The sequence below is a fragment of the Phacochoerus africanus genome, chromosome 7, assembly GCF_016906955.1.
Source record: "Phacochoerus africanus isolate WHEZ1 chromosome 7, ROS_Pafr_v1, whole genome shotgun sequence".
Lineage (NCBI taxonomy): Eukaryota > Metazoa > Chordata > Mammalia > Artiodactyla > Suidae > Phacochoerus > Phacochoerus africanus.
Genome location: NC_062550.1, coordinates 92,739,283 through 92,760,132, shown reverse-complemented (window position 1 = coordinate 92,760,132; position 20,850 = coordinate 92,739,283). Strand labels below are relative to the sequence as shown.

The 20,850-nt window shown below is 44.0% G+C and overlaps 1 protein-coding gene across 6 annotated transcripts in view; it reads left to right on the top strand.

Moving 5' to 3' along the window:
• Nucleotides 1-20,850, top strand: part of PLXNC1 (plexin C1) — a 155,721-nt gene that overhangs the window by 52,907 nt on the left and 81,964 nt on the right. For all 6 annotated transcript variants that reach the window (XR_007135949.1, XM_047788273.1, XM_047788277.1 and 3 more), the window contains exons 5-6: nt 6,375-6,489; nt 17,799-17,946. Coding sequence is in view for 5 of the 6 variants with exons in the window: in XM_047788273.1 (XP_047644229.1) it covers nt 6,375-6,489; nt 17,799-17,946 (263 nt within the window). In the remaining variant the exon portion in view is untranslated. The remainder of the gene's footprint in view (nt 1-6,374; nt 6,490-17,798; nt 17,947-20,850) is intronic.

The following is a 20,850-nucleotide window of genomic DNA, read 5'->3' as shown; positions in this document are numbered from 1 at the left end:
TGATAGCTCAGACCGTCTGCTTCCTAACTCTGCGACCTTGGGAAAGCAATACTAAGCCTTCTGTGCCTCAGTTTCCCAGCTGGAAAGCAGGGCAATTCATTGTAGCCACTTGATGGGTTTGTGAAGAACAAACCCATCAAATCATGGGAAAGAACGTCTCCTTGCATGTTAGATGTTTTCACTTAAAAAAAAAAAACAAAAAAACAAAAAAAAACCTTGGGATTCCCCTCGTGGCATAGCGCAGACGAATCTGACTAGGAACCACAAGGTTGCGGGTTCGATCCCTGGCCTTGCTCAGTGTGTTAAGGATCCAGTGTTGCCGCGAGCTGTGGTGTAGGTCACAGATGCAGCTCGATCTGGTGTTGCTGTGGCTGTGGTGTAGGCCAGCGGCTACAGCTCCGATTCGACCCCTAGCCTGGAAACCTCCATATGCTGCAGGTGCAGCCCTGAAAGGACAAAAAAGATAAAAAACAAAACTAAACACTTCCTGGAGTTCCCATTATGGTGCAGCAGAAACAAATCTGAGTAGGAACTGTGAAGTTTTGGGTTTCTATCCCTGGCCTCGCTCAATAGGTTATGGATCCGGTGATGCCATGAGCTGTGGTGTGGGTTGCAGACACGGCTCAGATCTGGCATTGCTGTGGTGTAGGCTGGCAGCTGTAGCTCCGATTGGAGCCCTAGCCTGGGAACCTCCATATGCCGTGGGTGCGGCCCTAAAAAGCAAAAAACTACCCCCAAACTTCCTATAGTTCCCATTGTGGTCCAAGGGAAACGAACCCAACTAGTATCCATGAGGACGTGCGTTCACTTCCTGGCCTCACTCCGTGTATCGGGGATCTGGCGTTGCTGTGAGCTGTGGCGTAGGTCACAGACGTGGCTCAAATCCCTAAAAAGCAAAATGCCCCCCCCCCCAAAAAAAAAATCTTCTAAATTGTCTGTTATTAGCATCATTTTCTTATGCAGAGTGACTTTCAGCTCCAGTGGTGAAGATCCCATTTGCCAGCTTTCCTGGCAAATTGTTCTGGTCTTGTACTCGGCATCCCCTTGGGCTGACTCTGGAGGCCTTGAATTCAGAGTTTAATTTGTCACGGTGACTTCCAACTTTCTTCTGAGCCATCGACAGTGGTGGTAACGGTAGTTCCCTGATTCTGGGGACCACCGGGCCCCTCCCCTTTCTGAAAAAGGCGGACATCTGTTTCCCATCACTTAGCAGAAGACCTTGGGCTGCTCTTGTTGCAAAACCTCCCCCCTGGGTGGACACAGCCTCCTGGTCCCTGCGAGGGAGCCCGCATTGTTTCCTTGTTAAAAGTTTTCTGCCATTTTATCAGTGGAGAATCTTTGGAACAGGTCACACCAACGCTCACATTCGAGCCAATTACCAGATATTTAGTTATCAGTTTACTTCAGGGACTGTCTGCTCTTGGTGAACAATTAGATCAGAGGATGCTGATGAAATTCGAGTGGCAGGAAGTAGAAGTTCCATTTCTGAGTTCAGAGTTTCTATTTCAAGGTCGAGGACGTGGTAAATTTTTGCCTAGAGATTCTAGCCCGGGCGAGTCAGATTCTCAAGGTCCCCTGGCTTATCCCATGGGCATTTCACCAGCCTGGAACCATCAGCTTGTTTCCAGAGGTGGGTCTCTCGTTCCTTATATTGGGATGAAAACAATGAATAATTTAAGCCCTACCCATTAAAAAAAATAGAAATATGGTATAAATACAATGCTGTAATAATAAATTTAAAAGTCGATGCAGCTGGGCACTGTTCCCAGACTACCAGCTGAGCAGAAACACTAGTAAGTAAAGAAAAACTGCTCTATGATGCAAATGGCTTCAATCTCATTGTTTTCTGCTCCTCTTATATTGCAAATGTATAGAATTGCAGTTACATTCCTGATAAGTAGGTTTTGTGGGCTGACCTGGAAACCTAGTCAGTGTTGGTAACATTATTTCTATGGGGACAAAAGTGTCCTCTGTATCACACACAGATGGTTTGCAAGTGAGTTTTTGGAACACAATCAGGTTTTGAGTTGGGGGCCTCCCGGAATTTTAACCTCTAGTGGGGCGTTTTATTTTCAGGGCTGGGGATGGATGACTCTTAGAGGCCTCTCAGATTCCAGTCCTCTGTGTTTGCCTCCCAAATGCTTGCTCCCCCCTTCATCCCCGAGGCTCTGCCTCACCTTCTCTCTCTCTCTGCTCCCAGGGTCCCCATCTCTGTCGCCTCCTCCTGGCTGAGCCCCATCCTCCAAGCACCGATGGGGCCCCAGGAAGCCAGGAGCAACTCGAAATGTCATTATTTTTTTGTCCTTTATTAAATGGCAGTGAGGGATCACAGGAGGCCATACGGCCCAGTGATCAAACGTGTGGCTCTGAAGCCAGCGTTCAGCTGCTTGGAGCTGTGCAACCTTGGGGTGTTATTGTACCTCTCTGAGCCTCTATTTTCCCCCTATAGAAGAAGTGGTTGCACAGACTAATAGAGGAGGAGTAACCGTAAACACTCAGAACAGCGCCTGGCATGGGGCACTGTTCCCTCCAGGCAGGTCCGTGGTCGGGTGGTGACTCGGGGACATGAGGGTTTAGACAAATTTCCACGGACTCCGCGTGCAACCCCACTGTATGCAAATACTTTCTGAATTCCAAACAGCAAACTTAGAAACGCGTGTCTGGAATTCTCCCTGTTGACGAGTCAGGGCCTGGGTAGGTTTCGAACAAGCTCTATGAGTTAGGGGTGAGGGAGCGCTGCTCCTCAGGTATGGCTGAGTGACAATCTCATACCCTGTTACTATTTTGAATAGATTAAGCTCGACAGCAGATTTTAGAGACAAGGCTTCTTAAGTGGTTTTATTCACTACATTGTTTCCTTTCACAGTCTTTTCACCAGTTATTTTTGAATTAACTTCGAGTTTGGGTTTTTATGTTTCTCTTCAAAGCAGTTTTTTTTTTTTTTTTTTTTCATTGCTTTGGAGCTGATTCTCTTTCCTAATTTGCAATGTGCAGGCCTAGGGTCTGCATACTGCTTTATCTCGTAGGCATGAGATCTAGCTAGAGGTAAGGACTCAAAAAATAAAAGACCCCCTGCGAGTCTTAGGGCTTTTGGACAGACTTTCTGTAGAGGATGGGGCAGTAGCATTAGGTGAGACGAGCAAATATATCTGTACCATTTTTCCCAGAATGTGCCCATTCTAGTTTGAATCCAATTTTCCTCCTATCTGTGGCCTCAAAAAATTGGGATGAAGCCAGTTAAGAAATGAGCCTTTCATTGAGAGTCAGCCTCACCAGGAGTCCCATCTGACAATGAGATTTTAATTTTATTTGCGCGAAGGCTTGCGCGTCCATGCACTCGACCGTTGCTGTGGTTGACATGTAGGACTAAGAGCGATGGCTTTCAAAAAGAACCTTTTCAAAGTACCTGGTTTTGTTTACTAAAACATGGGCGCTATGAGATCTGTTCCCTCCTCCTTAAGAGATTTGCATGTGTGGGTGATGCGCTGTCGTAAGGATTTTATCATCTGCAATATCAGAGAAGTAATAAGATATTATTGTTGCTTGACCATCTGGTTATACATTCTTGGTGTCGCGGTTTGCCTTTTTATTTTTATGTTCCAGTGACAAGAAGCAAGGAATGAGAGTTTAGAAATTTCAGAGGTGTTTTTATAAACAGGGAATTTATATTTAGTTGCTTAACATAAGTTTTGTTTTCACCCGCTGCAAAATGGGAAATGACAGGTCCATTTTATAATTTTTTCCCAAAAGATGACCTGAAAACCTCCACTGCTGATTTGTTCCCTCTCCGATTCAAACTTTTAGCTGGTGTTCTGTTGATGTTTAGCTCATGGTCTGTTTGCTGGGCCTTCCCCTGGTGGCGCAGCAGAAATGAATCCGACTAGGAACCATGAGGGTGCGGGTTCGATCCCTGGCCTCACTCAGTGAGTTAAGGATCCGGCGTTGCCATGAGCTGTGGTGTGGGTCGCAGACGCGCTGAGATCCTGTGTGGCTGTGGCTGTGGTGTAGGCCAGAGGCCACAGCTCTGATTCGACCCCTAGCCTGGGAACCTCCATATGCCTCGGCTGTGGCCCTAAAAAGCAAAACCAACCCCCCCCCCAAAAAAAAAAACCCACCAAAATAGTCTGTTTGCTTTAAGTGGGAGTCAGATATACATCATAAGGAAACTTTAGGAAGAAAAATCACCTACAGAAAGGACCTATAGAGATTTCATATTTCATCCATTCATTAAAAAATATTTATTGAAACCCCAGTATTTGCATATCATGCTGCCAGACACTGAAGGATTTGCAGAGGAGCTGTTAAAGCCTCTCTCTCTTCCTCTGAGGTGCTTCCAGCTTACTTGGTGGGGGGCGGGGAGAAGGACTTAGGCATCTGAAACAGTTAAGTTGTGATTCCGGGCAGCCTATGATTAAATGCCAAAATGTGTGGATCCGACAAGACGTGCTATAGGAGTTCAGAAAAGGGAGTGATAATTCAGTGGCGCTGCTGTTTTCTGCCTACAAATTGGCAAATTGTAGCACTATTTGTATGAACTATTTTACACTTGTTTTTTTGGCAGCCTCAGGCCTTGACTCCCAGGCAGTATTAAGCGCTTACAAAAATATTTGTCCTCCAGCCTCTCTAGAATTGGCCTTTTCTTCTTCTTCTTCTTCTTCTTCTTCTTCTTCTTCTTCTTCTTCTTCTTCTTCTTCTTCTTCTTCTTCTTCTTCTTCTTCTTCTTCTTCTTCTTCTTTTAGGCAGAGGAAGTGCCTCATTACAAACCACAATGCCCCTGAGAGGCAGGTAGTTTTTGACAGTTCATCATTGCTTTCTCGTACAGAATCAGGCGCCAGCCTCGTCATCCTCTGGGGTTCCACCCGGCTGGACGGGTCCGTGGCACGTTCTCTCTGACATTGAGAGGCGCTCTCATGTGAACTCAAGGTCCGTGGTGGACGAGCTCGCCATCAAGGGTCAGATACATGTGTGGCTTTGGAGACTCGCTCAGGAAAATCCCCAGGGTCACGATGCTGGAGAAGGCGCTGACCCGGGTGGAAGGGAGCGTGGACACAGATGTGCTCGCTGGAAGCACATGTTCGAAATGGGGTGACGCGCCGAAACCGTTGCACTTGGGGATGATGTGGCATGAAACTCGCTGGCTTCCTGTTCTATTTTTGTCATATTCAAATGAGCCCAGCATTCAAAGACGAAGCCATGGGGCCTAGATGCTGAAGAATTCAAAGGAGAGAAGAGGAATGAGACATAAAACGCGTGTGAGCTCAGGCGCCCCGTTTGGGGACCGCACCGCCTTCCCCTCACCTCCTTTCGGGGCCTCCGCCGCAGCCCAACTCGGTTATCAGTCAGTTGCTTTTCACTCGTATGCGATTCATGACGTTTGAGTTTCTTTTAAACCTACCGTCGCTGGTTCTCCTCCACCCTTTCCTCTCAGCCTTGGGCCTGGAGGAGGCTTGGGTAACAGGTGCTCTGTTCCATTCCTTCCTCGGAACTGCTCACTGGAAGGTCCGTGGATGCCAACACCCTTTGGAAATCACGTGGCCCCTGGTGTTCATTCTTGTTGAGCTGGCGGCCCCGCTGGCGAAGTGAGAGTTCCCAAGTTCGAATGACCTGGAGGGACTGAGAGAGACATCAGGCAAGCAGTGATCTCACCTCTCGGCTTCGGGTTGTGTTTAGCAAAGCAGTTGGCCCTGGCCCTAGCTCAAGATTTATTTGGGGGTCATCCTTCCCCCCGAGCTGGCTGACTTGGGAAAGTGGCGCTGGCAAGTGTTTCACCCGATATCTTCTGATAGAATTTGGTATCTGTCTAAATAAATGTAATGTAGCAGATGGTTGTGGAATGGCTTATCAAATTCTTGGGAAGACTCGGCCCTTGCAATATTTTTATTTAATTATCATACTAGAAAGCACAAAATGGTTGCTTTATTTCTTTTTTAACCGCAACGAAAAAAGCTACACAATGGGTTGATATTCTGGGACTGAATTGCAAACCCAAACTGTATACAGTATGGAAATCCTTTCTCAGGCTCTTCTGTGCTAGGTTTTTCTCGAAGGGAGCTCTTAAATTTTAGAATCCACGAGCGGATGTGTTTTGGATATCTGCGGCAATGTCATCTTGAGAGATGGTTCAGGAGGCTAAGTTCAACGTGTCCACATTTGTTCTCTGCTCCGAGACATGATGGGAAAAAAAACCACGCTGCTGGTTTCCTGTTGCTGTTCATAGTTTTAGCATCATGTTCTTATTCTCGCCTGAAATCAATAATCCACTCGACAAAGCCTGGCATTTTGTACTGAAGCCAAGTAGGAGAAAGTTTTAACTAATGTGTGTGTGTGGGGGGGGGTTGCTGTTTTGCAACCCTCCCCTTTTTCTTTTTTGATAGGTGTACTTTTCAAGAAGATTGTGTCCATGTAGAGAGCTCTGAAAACTGGCTGGATATTTCATCCGGAGCGCAACAGTGCCCTCAAATTCACCTGTCTCGAAGCAGTAAAGATAAGGTAAGAGGGCAGATTTTTAACTCGTCTCTGTGGTCTCATTGGACACAACTGCTGCCAGCTTCCCTTCTGTGTGGCCCATATCTGTTAGCGATTAAATAAGCTCGGTTATGAGAGCCCACACTCACTTAGTTAACTGATATTGAGTGTCCATCAGACAAGGTGGTGGCGACAGAGCAGAGAATGAGGTCCGTCGTGGACTTGCCCTCGTGGTATTTGTCATCTGGTGGAGCTGAAGCTGACCTTCATTTGTGGAAATGAAGGAAAAGACAGATGAGGAATGTAGTGGAAAAACATTAAAGGAAAAAAAAAGAGGGAAAAAAAAGTTGCGATTGCAGGTCAGCAAGATTCCTTAAATGTGGCTCAAGTGTAGAATTTTGTTTTGCTGTCTGCTTCCTTTTCCCAATGTGTTCAGGCATCTCCTGACAACTGCCTTATGTGCGTGGCTTCAGGCGATGCTGATAGGAAGGGCGAGAAAGCAGTGTGGACAGTGACTATTGCAAGGGGGTCCCTTGCAAAGTCCGTGGGCTCCTGTCAGGGCAGCATCACCATTGGCAGCACATCAGCCCCGTCATTGGACGAGAGCAGGGAAGCAGTGTGATCATATTCAAGCATCTTCTGACTCACTTACCAACCGCGCCCCATGGGAAAATGGAATTCCTGCCTCGCCGTCTCCGTGGCTGTAAGGAGACATTTTCTCCCTAATTACAGCTTTTGTATTCTGAGTAACTGTACAGACTCCCCATCAGCAGCCAGTTGACCTGTCTGTTGAGCCCACTCTGTTTTATTTGAATGCCACATGAACAAGGAAACGGGCCACTTTCTCTTTCCCCTTACACTTTGCCATTTCAAATAGCAAGAACCATACCATTTAAGATGATTTAACATTTCATAAAGGAGAGCCAGAGCATTTAATGAGTGATAAATAATAAAAGAATCAAGCTTGCAAGTCACAGCTGAGCAGAACTTGTGGATTTCAAGCTATTTGTCACCTTCTGTGGACCTCATGTGGGTGGGGTGTACAGAATGGATAGGGGGTGCTAGGAAAAAAAAAAAGGAAATCTTTCAAAGCCTTCATTCAGACCTCCCCGGCCCTGAGCCAGGGTGAATAGGTGCTGTGAAAAAGATGCTTCGGCATCTCAGTACAGGCATGGCCAAATTTTTATTTCTTTTATCAGTCTGAAAAAGAGCCGACTTTCGTGCAGATAGAGATGGGTAGAAAATACCATGACCATTGAATCTAAGCAGAACTTGGAGAAGTGGTTAAGATTGCACAAGGCCTTTTTTTTTTTTTCCCCTCTCTCTAGCATTTTGAAAGTTTTAAGGGTAGTACTTCAGCTACATTCAGGCAGGGAAAGTAACGTGTGCATAGAAGAAAAAGTGCCACTCACACCATTTACTCTCCTGTCTCCGGCTTCACTCATATAAATTCATCACCATTCACATCTAGCCTGGAACGTTACGAAAACTGCTCACCACCCAGAGAACCACCAGGGCTTTCTTGCCCAGCCTGGGTCCCACTGTGGTTTACCCTCCTCCCTCTCGACGCATCCCACACACCCTGCACCTCGCTCTCTCTGGCTCACGACCGCTCTCAGGGTGAAGGAGATAAGACTTTAGTAATTTGAGTACAGCTGGTCTTTGAAAGCAACTTGGGGCTTGTTATTTTAGTAATGTTGATGAGCTGTCTGTCTCCATCTCTTGGTCAGATTATTTCAAAATATTTCCTATTTATGGTTGTCGGTGTTGTGTCCGAAAGCCTCAGATCTTTAATTGTTTCCGTAATTCCTTATCCTGAACCTGTGGAGATGGCCGTCGTTGGTTTTCTCCAATTCTATCTCTTAGCTGTTTGAAGAATGTTGCTAATTGCCCATCATGTGCTTAATAACATGCTAGTAGCTTTCTTGGTATAGGAAAAAAAAAAAATGACACAGAGCCCTTGTTTCCAAGACACTTGGTCTTCTTACACAAAATACTTAGAAGACAGTATATTCTCATCCTCATTATGAAATTGGCATGAAAAAGAAAGAATTAAAGCAATTCCACTTGTCTTGGAGGGATTTCGTGAGATTTTGTTGAGTGAAAATATCAAGATGCAGCAAGGTGTGCATAGCACGGTCTTGTATTGATCCAAAAATCCCCTGTGTATGTTTATGCACGCACGTCTCCGCGTGACTGTTTGAGCATGGAAGAAATGTGGGAGGAGTCATACTAGGTTGTGAACATGGGCCCCCCTGATGGAATGACTGATGCAGTAGAGAGGGGAGATCAGAGGCAAGTTTTGTTTCTTAATTTTTGAAAGAAGAAAACTGAAATCCTCACATACGTGGACAAACACAGAAAGGGAAGCACGACATGCCATTTTTGCATGATGCGAAGTTATACGTTGGTCTGCCTATAGAGAGATTTTTAACATCCAGTAAAATCGGCTTATGCTGATAAAAACAGAAAAGATGTAGGAATTAAGAGTATTTCCCGCAAATAGCATCGTTTCTAAAGAAGAGACTAGAACCACTCTTTTTTTTTTTTTTTAAGAAACATTCTTTTCCAAATCAGAACAGCAACGTGAAATTCCACTATCACTGATACAACCTGCATTGTTTTGAAAGTTGTGTCCCATTCAGAAATACAAGAAACCAGTAAATAGCAATCATCATTGGGGCATACCCTCTGTGGTTCAGGGGTTAAGGGTCCGAGGATTGTCTCTGAGGATTCAGGTTTGATCCCTGGCCTTGCTCAGTGGGTTAAGGATCGGGCACTGCTGTGGCTGTAGCATAAACTGGCAGCTGCAGCTCCAATTTGACACCTAGCCTGGGAACTTCCATATGCTGCAGGTATAGCCGTTAAAAAAAAAAAAAAAAAAAAGAAAGAAAAGAAAAGATAATTATTGGAATGGAATAGACAAGAATAGCATAAATTACTCATTTTAAGTGGTTATATATCTGTAAAATCTGTATATATTAGCTTTTAAAGCTATTCAAAGTAATAAAATTCAGATAAAGTGCTAAATGTTTAATAAACATTCACGTATCAATAATCTTACTACATGTAAGATGCCTGTTAACATCCAGTAACAAAAGACCCCATTCATCATGAATAATGGAAATACTCAGGCATAAACTGGAAAAGTGAAGTATACACCTGCATTTTAAAATAATTTTTCCTAGGAGATACATGTTCAAAGCAGCCACCAAAATAGTGATTTTTGGCTATGCAACAGCTTGTGATAAGGAATTTTTTTCCAAGAGTAATAAGATAATGAGGCAGTGGTCTATTGAGGCTATTTATAATTCGTAATAGGGAAACCTTATCTACTGCAATCATAAGCAAAACACAAAAACAAAAGCCAAAAAAGCACAAGGTATTTTCTTGAAAGATATGAAGAAGGTCTTAAATATATCCAACTATGGATATGTCTATGGGTGGGAAGATATTATTAAAATGTCACTTCTTCATCAGTTTTCTTTCCAGATTTTGTGTAATCACAGTGAAAATTTGAATAGTCTTTGTCTTAAAATTAATATAAAATTCATCTGGAGTAATATGAACGGGCCAAGAACATCCAAGATATGTGTTGAAAAAAGAATGTTATTTAAGCAAAACCATTTCCATATAATTGAAAACATATATATATAGTGGCAATAATTAGGTCATGACTCTGGTTTAAAAATGGGAATATAGGAGTTTCCGTCGTGGCACAGTGGTTAACGAATCCGACTAGGGTTGTGGGTTCGGTCCCTGCCCTTGCTCAGTGGGGTAACGATCCAGCGTTGCCCTGAGCTGTGGTGTAGGTTGCAGACGCGGCTCAGCTCCCGCGTTGCTGTGGCTCTGGCGTAGGCCGGTGGCCACAGCTATGATTCGACCCCTAGCCTGGGAACCTCCATATGCTGCGGGAGTGGCCCAAGAAATAGCAAAAAGACAAAAAAAAAAAAAAGGTAATATAGGAGTTCCCATTGTGGCGCAGTAGAAACAAATCTGACTGGGAACCATGAGGTTTCAGGTTCAATCCCTGGCCTTGCTCAGTGAGTTAAGGACCCGGTGTTGCCGTGAGCTGTGGTACAGGTGGCAGACGCAGCTCAGATCTGGCGTTGCTGTGGCTGAGGCGTAGGCTGGCAGCTACAGCTCGGATTAGACTCCTAGCCTGGGAACCTCCATATGCCACAAGTGTGGCCTTAAAATACAAAAATAAAAGACCAAAAAAAAATTTTTTAATGAAAATAAGAATATAGATCCATCAGAAACTCAGAAATAAATGTAAAAATATTAAAGAGAAGTTATCATAAATTAAGAAGCAAAAGAATTATTTCCTAGAAGTTGCTGAAATAACTGGCTTACAGTATGGAAACATTTTTTTATATACTTAGTTGTTTTTATTTTTTTCCATTATAGCTGGTTTGCAGTGTTCTGTCAGTTTTCCCCTGTACAGCATGGAGACCCAGTTACACACACGTGTATACCTTCTTTTGTCTCACATTCTCATGCTCGTCATAAGTGAGTAGACATAGTTCCCCGTGCTACACAGCAGGATCTCATTGCTAATCCATTCCAAAGGCAATAGTCGGCATCTGTTAACCCCACATCCCCAATCCATCCCACTCCCTCCCCCTCCCCCTTGGCAACCACAAGTCTACTCTCCAAGTCCATGAGTTTCTTTTCTGTGGAAAGGTTCATTTGCACCATATATTAGATTCTAGATGTAAGTGATATATGTTATTTGTCTTTCTCTTCCTGATTTGCTTCACTCAGTATGAGAGTCTCTAGTTCCATCCATGTTGCTGCAAATGGCGTTATTTTGTTCTTTTTTATAGCTGAGTAGTATTCCATTGTGTACATATACCACCTGTTACCAATGCAGTCATCTGTCGATGGACATTTGGGCTGTTTCCATGTCTTGACTATTGTGAATAGAGCTGCAATGAACATGCAGGTGCATGTGTTTTTTCTTTCTTTCTTTTTTTTGTCTTTTTGTCTTTTCTAGGGCTGCACCTGTGGCACATGGAGGGTCCCAGGCTAGGTGTCTAATTGGAGCTGTAGCCACTGGCCTATGCCAGAGCCACAGCAACACGGGATCTGAGCCGCATCTGTAACCTACACCTCAGCTCACGGCAACGCTGGATCCTTAACCCACTGAGTGAGGCCAGGTATCGAACCTGCAATCTCATGGTTCCTAGTCGGATTTGTTAACCACTGAGCCACGACAGGAACTCCACATGTATGTTTTTCAAGGAAAGTTTTGTCCGGATATATGCCCAAGAGTGGGATTGCTGGGTCATATGGTAGTTCTGTGTATAATATGAAAACAATTCACATTTTCTACTTTAAATATAAAAATAAATTTTAGACTAAGAAATTCATCTAAAAGCACAGAAAGTAATTGAGCATCAGATAATCTTGAAGTATAATTTTCTTGACTCTGAAGCAGCATGTTATGTAATAGCAAGAGAAAAAAATTCCTATACTTTTGACCCTGTGGGTATTACCAGCTAATTGACACTCAAACTTTACATCTCATCTGACCCTCTGGGGCTTCATTTCTTCTTTATCCACCTTCATTCAAGAAAGAGTTACTAACCTGGTAGAGATTCACATGTTGGGTTCATTAAGACAAGGCATCAGCCTTTGAACCATTCTTTCCTGGAACTCAGAGTTGCTCAAAAATACTTTAACTTCCTGGCTACCTTCTCCTTCCACTGTACTTGAAAAAAAAGCCTCCTATTTTCAGATCAACTCCAACTTCTTCTGCCCTGCTGTTCCCCTGAAACTGAATTCCATGGAGCCAATGCAGCAGACACTTAGAAGTCCTCACCTCACTTGGCCTCTTGGCTGCATCCTGGAAGCTCTCTCTTCCGTTGCTTTCCATGGCGTACCTTCTCCATGCTCTCTTCCTTCCCTCGTGACTATGCCTCAACCTCCCCAGCTGGCAGACTCTAAATATTAGTTGTTTCAGCCCCAGTTTTGGCTCTTCCTCTCTTCTGACGCTCTGCTTTGCAAACTGTCTTCTGCACTCCCCTGGCCTTATAGACCGTCCGTATGGCCATGTCTCCGTATGTCCCGAGCGCCAGGCTCATACCGTCGTCATTATCACACATGTACCTCAAATCAAACACCTCAAAAATTGACATCTCGGAGTTCCCATCATGGCGCAGTGGAAACAAATCCAATACGGAACCACAAGCTTTTGGTTTCGATCCCTGGCCTCGCTCAGGGGGCTGAGGATCCGGCCTTGCCGTGAGCTGTGGTGAATGTCGCAGATGCCGCTCAGATCTTGTGTTGCGGTGTCTGTGGTGTAGGCTGGTAGCTGTAGCTCTGATTCAACCCCTAGCCTGGGAACTTCCATATGCCGCTGGCGCAGCACTAAAAAGCAAAAAAAAAAAAAAAAAAATTGAAGTTTTGACTCTTCTATCCAGAATCTGCCTCCTGCTCAGTGTGTCCCATTGCACTGTATGGTACCTCGCTCTGTCCATCCATTTGACCACCAAATCCTCCCTATCCACACACCCCACTTCCGGTCCTGACCGATGCTACCTCAAGAGAGTATCTTGAAGCTGTCACTTCTTTCCATGTCTACTGTACCAGCCTAGCCCAGTCTTCTATCATCTCTTAATGCTCTCTTACCACTCTGTGGCCCCCCAGTTTTCATTTAGTGGACCTCTCCCCACTTCTACTACACTAGTAGCTCTTTTTTTAAATTTTATTTTTATTTCTTACAGAATAAAATGCATACATTTAAACACAATTACATTCACACAGATTATTATATCATGGATCTTAAGAAACAGATTAAGTGACTCCCAGTGGAGAAGTGGAATGGAAAATATGCTGAGAGAAGTAGGAAATTTATTCCATACTTTATCCCTTTTTGTATGGCTTTCGTCTTTACATTTAGTATTATCTATTACATTTCAATTTCTCTTTAAAAATTAGCATTATATTAAAATTGTTATATTATGCAACTAAAATTTATAAAGAAGAAAGCCTTATATACCATTAAATATTTTATATAGCATAATGAAAAGAATAGCTTCACTGGTAAGAATAGCAAAAATAATACACCCTCTGAAAATAAGTAAAATATAAAATGCATAAATTGGTTAAAAAACAATGTAACTATATAAATATGTCCTCACAATTTGTTACATCTTATTGATTCTTCAATAAAGGCATTACACCATTCTAGGTGATGTGATAAACAAGACATTATAGACCTTACATTGTACCCTGGAGAGAAATGATCATTAATAATACAATTGTAGAACTGTATTATTTAATTGTACAGTGGCATTGTTTAACTATAATTATCATAAATTCTTTGATGGAGAGGAAATCAGAATCAGATGTAAGAAGACTTCAGCATTCCAAGAATGATGTCAAATGACCCCCTTCATGGTGGATTATGCACTTATTTACTATGAGATATATTGCTTCTTCAGAGATTCCTTGTTTGTGCGTCAATTGTAGATTTTTGGTTTGCATGTATTCTGAAGTTTTGGTATAAGAGTATGTATACGAGATTGTTTTAAGTTGTTGTTCTCTTAATTGCAAGTTCATCTCCAGTGTCCTGCATTTGTACTCACCTCTTCTCATGATGTCTGATTTTGGTGGTATAATTGTGCATGGATGATTTGTATCTTTACTGTACCTTTACTGTGAGCCTTGTCATTTGTGGCATTTTTGTTTCCTGTTGCTGTCTTTTCTTTCCTGCCTAGAGAAGTTCCTTTAGTATTTGTTATAAGGCTGGTTTAGTGTTGCTGAATTCTCTCAGCTTTTGCTTTTCTGTGAAGGTTTTGATTTCTCCTTCAAATCTGCATGAGAGCCTTGCTGGATAAAGTAATCTTGGTTGGAGGTTTTTTCCTTTCATCATGTTAAGTATATCATGCCACTCCCTTCTGGCCTGCAGAGTTTCTGCTGAAAAATCTGCTGATAACCTTATTGGGGTTCCCTTGTATATTACTTGTTTCTTTTCCCTAGCTGCTTTCAAGATTTTCTCTTTGTCTTTAATTTTGGTCAGTTTGATTAATATGTGTCTCGGTGTATTCCTCCTTGGGTTTATTTTATGTGGTACTCGTTGTGCTTCCTGGATTTGAGTGAGTGATTCCTTTCTCATGTTAGGGAAATTTTCGGCTATTATCTCTTGGAATATTTTTTCTGTCCCCTTCTCTTTCTCTTCTCCTTCTGGCACCCCTATAATATGGATGTTGGTGCGTTTAACGTTGTCCCAGAGTTCTCTGAGACTCTCTTCATTTGTTTTCAATCTTTTTTCTCTTTTCTGTTCTGCATCCGTAATTTCTTCTAATCTGTCCTCTACTTCACTTATTCATTCTTCTGCCTCCTGTATTCTGCTGTTAGCTGCTTCCAGTGAATTTTTTATTTCTGTTATTGTATTTTGCATCTCTTCTTGTTTAAGTTTTATATCTTGTATCTCTTTGGTCCATGTTTCCTTTAAGTTATCCATCTTTGCCTCCAGTTTATTCCCAATGTCTTTCATCATCTTCAGCATCGACAGTCTAAAGTCTTTTTCCTGGAGGCTGAGGATCTCCTCATTGCTTAGCTGATTTTCTGGGGTTTTTCCTTTCTTCCTCATCTGAGTTGTAGTTCTCTGTCTTTTCATTTTTATAGGTTTTTGGTGTGGTGACCTTTTTTATACATAATAGAGCTGTAGCCTCTCTTACTTCTGGTGTCTGCCCCCCTTGTGGCTGAAGTCAGTATGGGGGCTTGGTGTAGGCTTCCTGATGGGAGGGGCTGATGCCTGCCCACTGGTAGGTGGAGCTTATTCCTATCCCTCTGGTGGGTGGGGCTTAGTCTCTGGATGAGCCTCAGCTGTGTGCCTGAGGCTCTTTAGGTATCCTGTTTACTGAGGGGTGGGGCTGTGATCCCACCTGGGTTGTTGTTTGCCCTGGGGCTTCTCAGTGCTGACTGATGGATGGGGCCATATTTTCCCAAAATGGCCACCTTCAGAGAAAGGCAGCTGCCGAATATTCCCGAGAGCTTTGCCTTCAATGTCCTTCCCTCACAACAAGCCACATTCACCCCTGTTTTCCCAGGATGTCCTCCAAGAACTGCAGTCAGGTTTGACCTAGGTTCCTGTGGAGACCTCACTCTGCCCTGGGACCTAGTGCACGTGAAAGTCTGTGTGCACCTTTTAAGAATGGGGTCTCCATTTCCCCCAGTCCTGTGGAGCTCCTGCACATAAGCCCCACTGGTCTTCAATGCCAGATGCTCCAGGGACTCTTTCTCCCAGTGCCAGATCCCAGCATGTGAGAGTTTGATGTGGGGCTCAGAACTCTCACTCCTGTAGGTGAGTCTCTGTGAGCCAGTTAGTTTCCAGTCTGTGGAGCTTCCCATCCGGGAGGTATGGGGTTGTTTATATCACAAAATCATCCCTCCTACCTCTTGATGTGGCCTCCTCTTTTTCTTCTGGAGTAGGGTACGGGTTTCCGGTCCATTTGAGTGAAGATTGCTCAGTCTTTAGTTGTGAATTTTGTTGTTTTTAGGAGAGAAGTGGAGCTCCAGTCCTTCTATTCTGCCATCTTAATCCCATCCTAGACTAGCAGCTCTTTGAGGGCAAAGACAGGAGCTGTTTGGTCCAGTGAAATAATCAATACCTTGTACAACACTTGGCACATCTAGAAAGTTTAATGAATATATTTGGAATAAGTTAATGCAATGATTATATAGTTACATAAATAGTATGTATATGAGAACTGAAAGATGTGGAAAATTTTACAGAGCTAATGAAAGTAGGACTTTAACACACTTTCTTGTACTTTTGTTATGATGTTTGAACAATGAGTTCAGTTGAGACGCATCTCTGCACAGGATGACATGTGCTACAGTCAGATGCTAAGAAGCGTGGTTTGAAGCGTGAGTGAGGGTTTAGCCAGGTGTCAGAGATGAGCTGGTGGGGATGGTTTGGGGTTCAGGTTTCCTAGAGATGGTTGGACTTTAATCCAGCAGAAGTTGGACTATAAGCCTTTGCATTCCTCCAGCATGATTCTATGGCTCAGAAACAGAATGTTTTGAAAATGGAAAGATGGAGTGGGATCCCAGGGCTGGAATAGATTTAGCAAACTTATCAGAGGATGAGAGACAGCAGAGTCTCTGCTGGCCCTGCAGAGTGTGGGCAGAGGTCAGAAGTATCACAGAAGATAGACACCTCCTGGCTGTGTGGGACCATAGCTCTGCATCGTGGGGGAGAAGGTTACCACTTCCTGTGCTCCTAAGCTTCCTAATTCTTAGCTCTGCTCCCCTCCAGATCCCCTTCATGCACCTGACACCAAAGGGATCTCCCATTGGCATGTTATTTTCTTTGACTTTCCATGCCCTCCTCCTTCCCCTCTCCTAACCCTCCCCCCTCTTTCCCTCTCCCCTCTCCTCCCTAAACATAAACCCAGGGGAAAAAAAAATATGTGTTTTGGATGGGAATCCTTAATATCATAAAGAAATCTCCTAAAAATAATGCATATATTTAGTACAATTCCAGTTAAACTTACCGTCTCCTTACTCCATTTGGGTAAAAAGATCTTAAAGTTCATATGGAAGAAGAATGTCTAGGAAATGCTAAGAAAATTATCAAAATAAAAATGATTTTCCATAAATATATTTAAATCCACAGTAGTAAAAACTCTGTCATTGAAATAGATCAATCGATAATTGGAACAGAGCAAAGTTTAGGAATAGCTTGTAGGTAATGGTGATTTAATATATAACAAAAATTGTATATTTCGGCTCTGTGGGAAAGAGAACTTTTTTTGGTAAATGGTTATGTTATGACTGATTAACCATCTAAATAAAAATAAGGTTGAACCCTCATCTTACAGTATACATACATATATATATGTATATTCCAGATGGATTAAAGACATAGTTTAAAAAAATAAAACAACAGTGATGGTGGAACAATGTTATATTTTTGTCTGCAAGAGAGTTTGGGAAGAACTTTATAACCAAGACAAGAAACTCTGTATTTGATTACATGAAAACACACTGTGTAGGGTAAAAATACCACACATACAAATTGCAAGACAGACAGTAGACAAGAAAATGTGTCAGAGGTATGACAGATAAGGATTAATATCTATCCTATACAGAGAGCTCTTGAAAATTGATAAGAAAAATACACACAAAGCAGAAAAATGGTCCAAGAATTTGAATATGTGGTTCACAAAAGATCAAATTAAATATCCAAAAACATTTATTGCTTTATATCGGCAGTCTGAAAAATTCTCCTCCTGTGGCAAGTTCATCTAAGGGTCTAGGATGAATGGAAATGATGCACAAACAATGATTTGGTTTCTGAATCTTCTCCCCCACAGACGACAGTGACCGTGGTAGGAAGCTTCTCTCCCAGACGCTCAGAGTGCCTGGTGAAGACCGTGGACACCGGCAAGGTGCTCTGTAAGGGTAAAAGTGTATCCAATGAGACCTGCACCTGCAGCATCCCGACCAGAGCGTCCTACAAAGGCAAGTAGACTCAGCTATTTATCATGTGAGCAAATGAAGAAGGCAAGAGACACTCCTGAGTCTCAGTTGCCCAGGAACCAAGTTAAATGACCAAATCCAAATAGCCCCATGCTCTATTCTCACTCTCCCTCACCCCCTGCGTCCTGACTTTCCCCTCAGTCCCACTCACCTCTGCTCTACTCATCCCATGACAGCAGGACCCCACTATCAGAGGTGATTGGAGGAGGACCAAGGATGGTAAATTGGTTAGGTGAGTGGAGTCAAGCCAGAGACTACTGGGCTGACCCTTTCCAGATGGTTCAGATAATTCAGAGATCTGAAAAGCGGGGAAGGCCCTGGGCGAGATGAGAAAACAAAATGGACAATATTTTGTCATCCTAGGTTCATTGCATTCATTCATTCATACAGGAAATATTTATTGAGCCTCTGTGTGCCCGACAGTGGGCTGGGTGGTAGGGACACAGTGACCCGAAAAGACTGCCCTGGTCCTTGCTCATGGCATTTAGAGCCTCTTGGGGTAGAAACCAGTAGGCAGCACATGACAGTGCTGTGTGTAGCAAGCAGGGAACATGGCATGCCATGGGAAGCCCATGATCAGGGCATCTAACTGGACATGGGGATAGGTGAGGGGGCAAGGAGAGCTTCCTGGAGGATGAGTAGGGTCAAGCTGGACGAAGAAGAAGGGGAAGAGCATTCCAGATAGAGACCAACTATTGTGACAGCCAGAAGGAGAGAGAAAGCTTTGTTTGAAGAGCCAAAGAGGTTCTCTGTGGCCAAGGCCCAGGGGGTAGAAAGCAGAGCGATGGAAAATGGATCCCACAGAAGGTGCAAGGTGTTTGGCCATTTGTGATCAATGCATCTTTGTTGACCACAAGGCCGCAGGTGGAGGATGGGGCTGAAAGAGGAAAGGACTAGTTTTGAAAGATCAGGTAGAAGGAAACTTGGTGTCGTGATCTAGGTGGGGGGTGGGGGGGCGGGGGTGCTGAGAGCAAAAGGAGTTGGAGGCAGATAAGGATGGAAAGAAGTGGATGGATTCAAGGGATGGCTAGGAGTTACAGTGGACAGCACAGGGTTCATGAGTCCCTTTGGGTGAGAAAGGCTAGAACTAGAGTTACCATGGTTATTAAGTTGCAGGTCTGGCTCAGCTAAAAAATAAGCTGCTGAGATATTTGAGATCACCTTGGAAAGCTAGCTGATTGTTCTTAGAGTTTCCATCCATTGTACCCAATCTGGAGTTCCCACTGTGGCTCAGCAATAACAAAGCCCACTAGTACCCATGAGCACTTGGGTTCGATCCCTGGCCTCCTCAGTGGGATAAGGATCTGGTATGGCAGTTTGCAAACAGCGGCTTAGATCCTGCTTTGCTGTGGCTGTGGCATAGGTTGACAGCTGTAGCACTGATTGAGTCCCTCGCCTGGAAACTTCCATATGCTGCAGGTATGGTCCTAAAAAGCAAAAAAAAAAAAAACGCTTTGCCTGCCCTTTTCTTTGAATGCCTTGCCTATTTGGAGCAGGCAAACAAACCCACCTCTTGCGCTCAGACAGCCAGAGGCCATTGCCAAGTTTTTGTCTGTGGCCTATGGTGGTCTTGGCCTTTTCACCAAATCCTGTCTCCCTTCTGCTTTGAGAAGTCACCTCTTCCGTATGGCCTTGGCAGATTCTGCTCCCATCGTCCCAGTCATGCTAGTTCCCCCCAGACATACTCTGGGCACCCCCAGCCTTGGTACCCTGGTGCAACATGGAACTCAGACCACTCATAGGGTGTGTCCTTGACTATCCTGTCACGGTGCTCTTTCCCCTAAATTATTTTATCTCATCTGGAATAATTGCGGATGCCTCCAGAGCGGAGATCATCAGTGTTTGTTGCCTTACGATCGTTTCCAGTAGTGTTTTGGGCACAGTCGATGGTCAGAAAAGTACGACTTTTGTGAGTCTCCACCGCTGGACACTTGGAGGCTCTGTGGATGTGTGTTTTCACGGGGAAGTCCCTCAGGGCTAACTGTCCGTGTGTTCATTCTGCTAACAATTATCAAGTGTCTGCTCAGAGGCTCTTCTGGAAGGCCACGCCAGCTCTCCCAACCACTCTTTCTTTGGAACAGAGAATTAGCATCTTGCTTGGATTCACTTTAGGGGAGCAGAATTTTCCGTGGCATCCTGGCTTTCGGAATGAATGTTCCTGCTGTAGAGGAGCCCCTTAAAGCAAGGGTTCTCAGACTCTTGGGCTCACGCACTAAGACAATTTGGGGTGCCAACCAAGTTAGGCCAGCTTCTTTCTTTGGCAAGGAAAGACTTTTCATTTTAAAAGTATCATCTGCTTTCCCCATTCATTCATAAAAGGAAGACGATCTTAATACCCACAAGGGGGACAATGAAAATATCACAGAGTCGCACTGGTCCCCAGGCACGAGAAGATACGAAAGGCACCCCCAGGCTGCTACCCCCAAATCTGGCCATATATAGTCATTACCTGGGGAGAGTTGCAAACACAGATTCCTGGACCTATCCCAGGCCTGCTCAATCAGAATATCTAGGAGTGCGGCTCTGGAGTCTCTATCTTCATCAGTTTCTCAAGCGAGTCTGATACACGACCAGATTCAGGGATCACCTTGGGGAGCGTCATGTAAGTGACAAAGATCCAGGAAATACGCCGTTCCTCTAAGAGTGAATCAGCGGTGTTTTTATCCTACTCCTTTATTCTCTGGGGGTTTTCTAACCCGTGGGTAGGTTTTCAAAAGCAACTAAGAAACCCTTCATCCTAGATTTGGCAACAGTTGACTCCACGAAGATCATGGCTCCCAGCCCGTGGGAACCGCGCTTTGGAGTTTGTTAGGTAAATGTTTGTGGTGTGGATTTTTTCTGAAGGTGCAGGATTCCCTCTCCAACATCCTGGTTATCGTGTTCTAG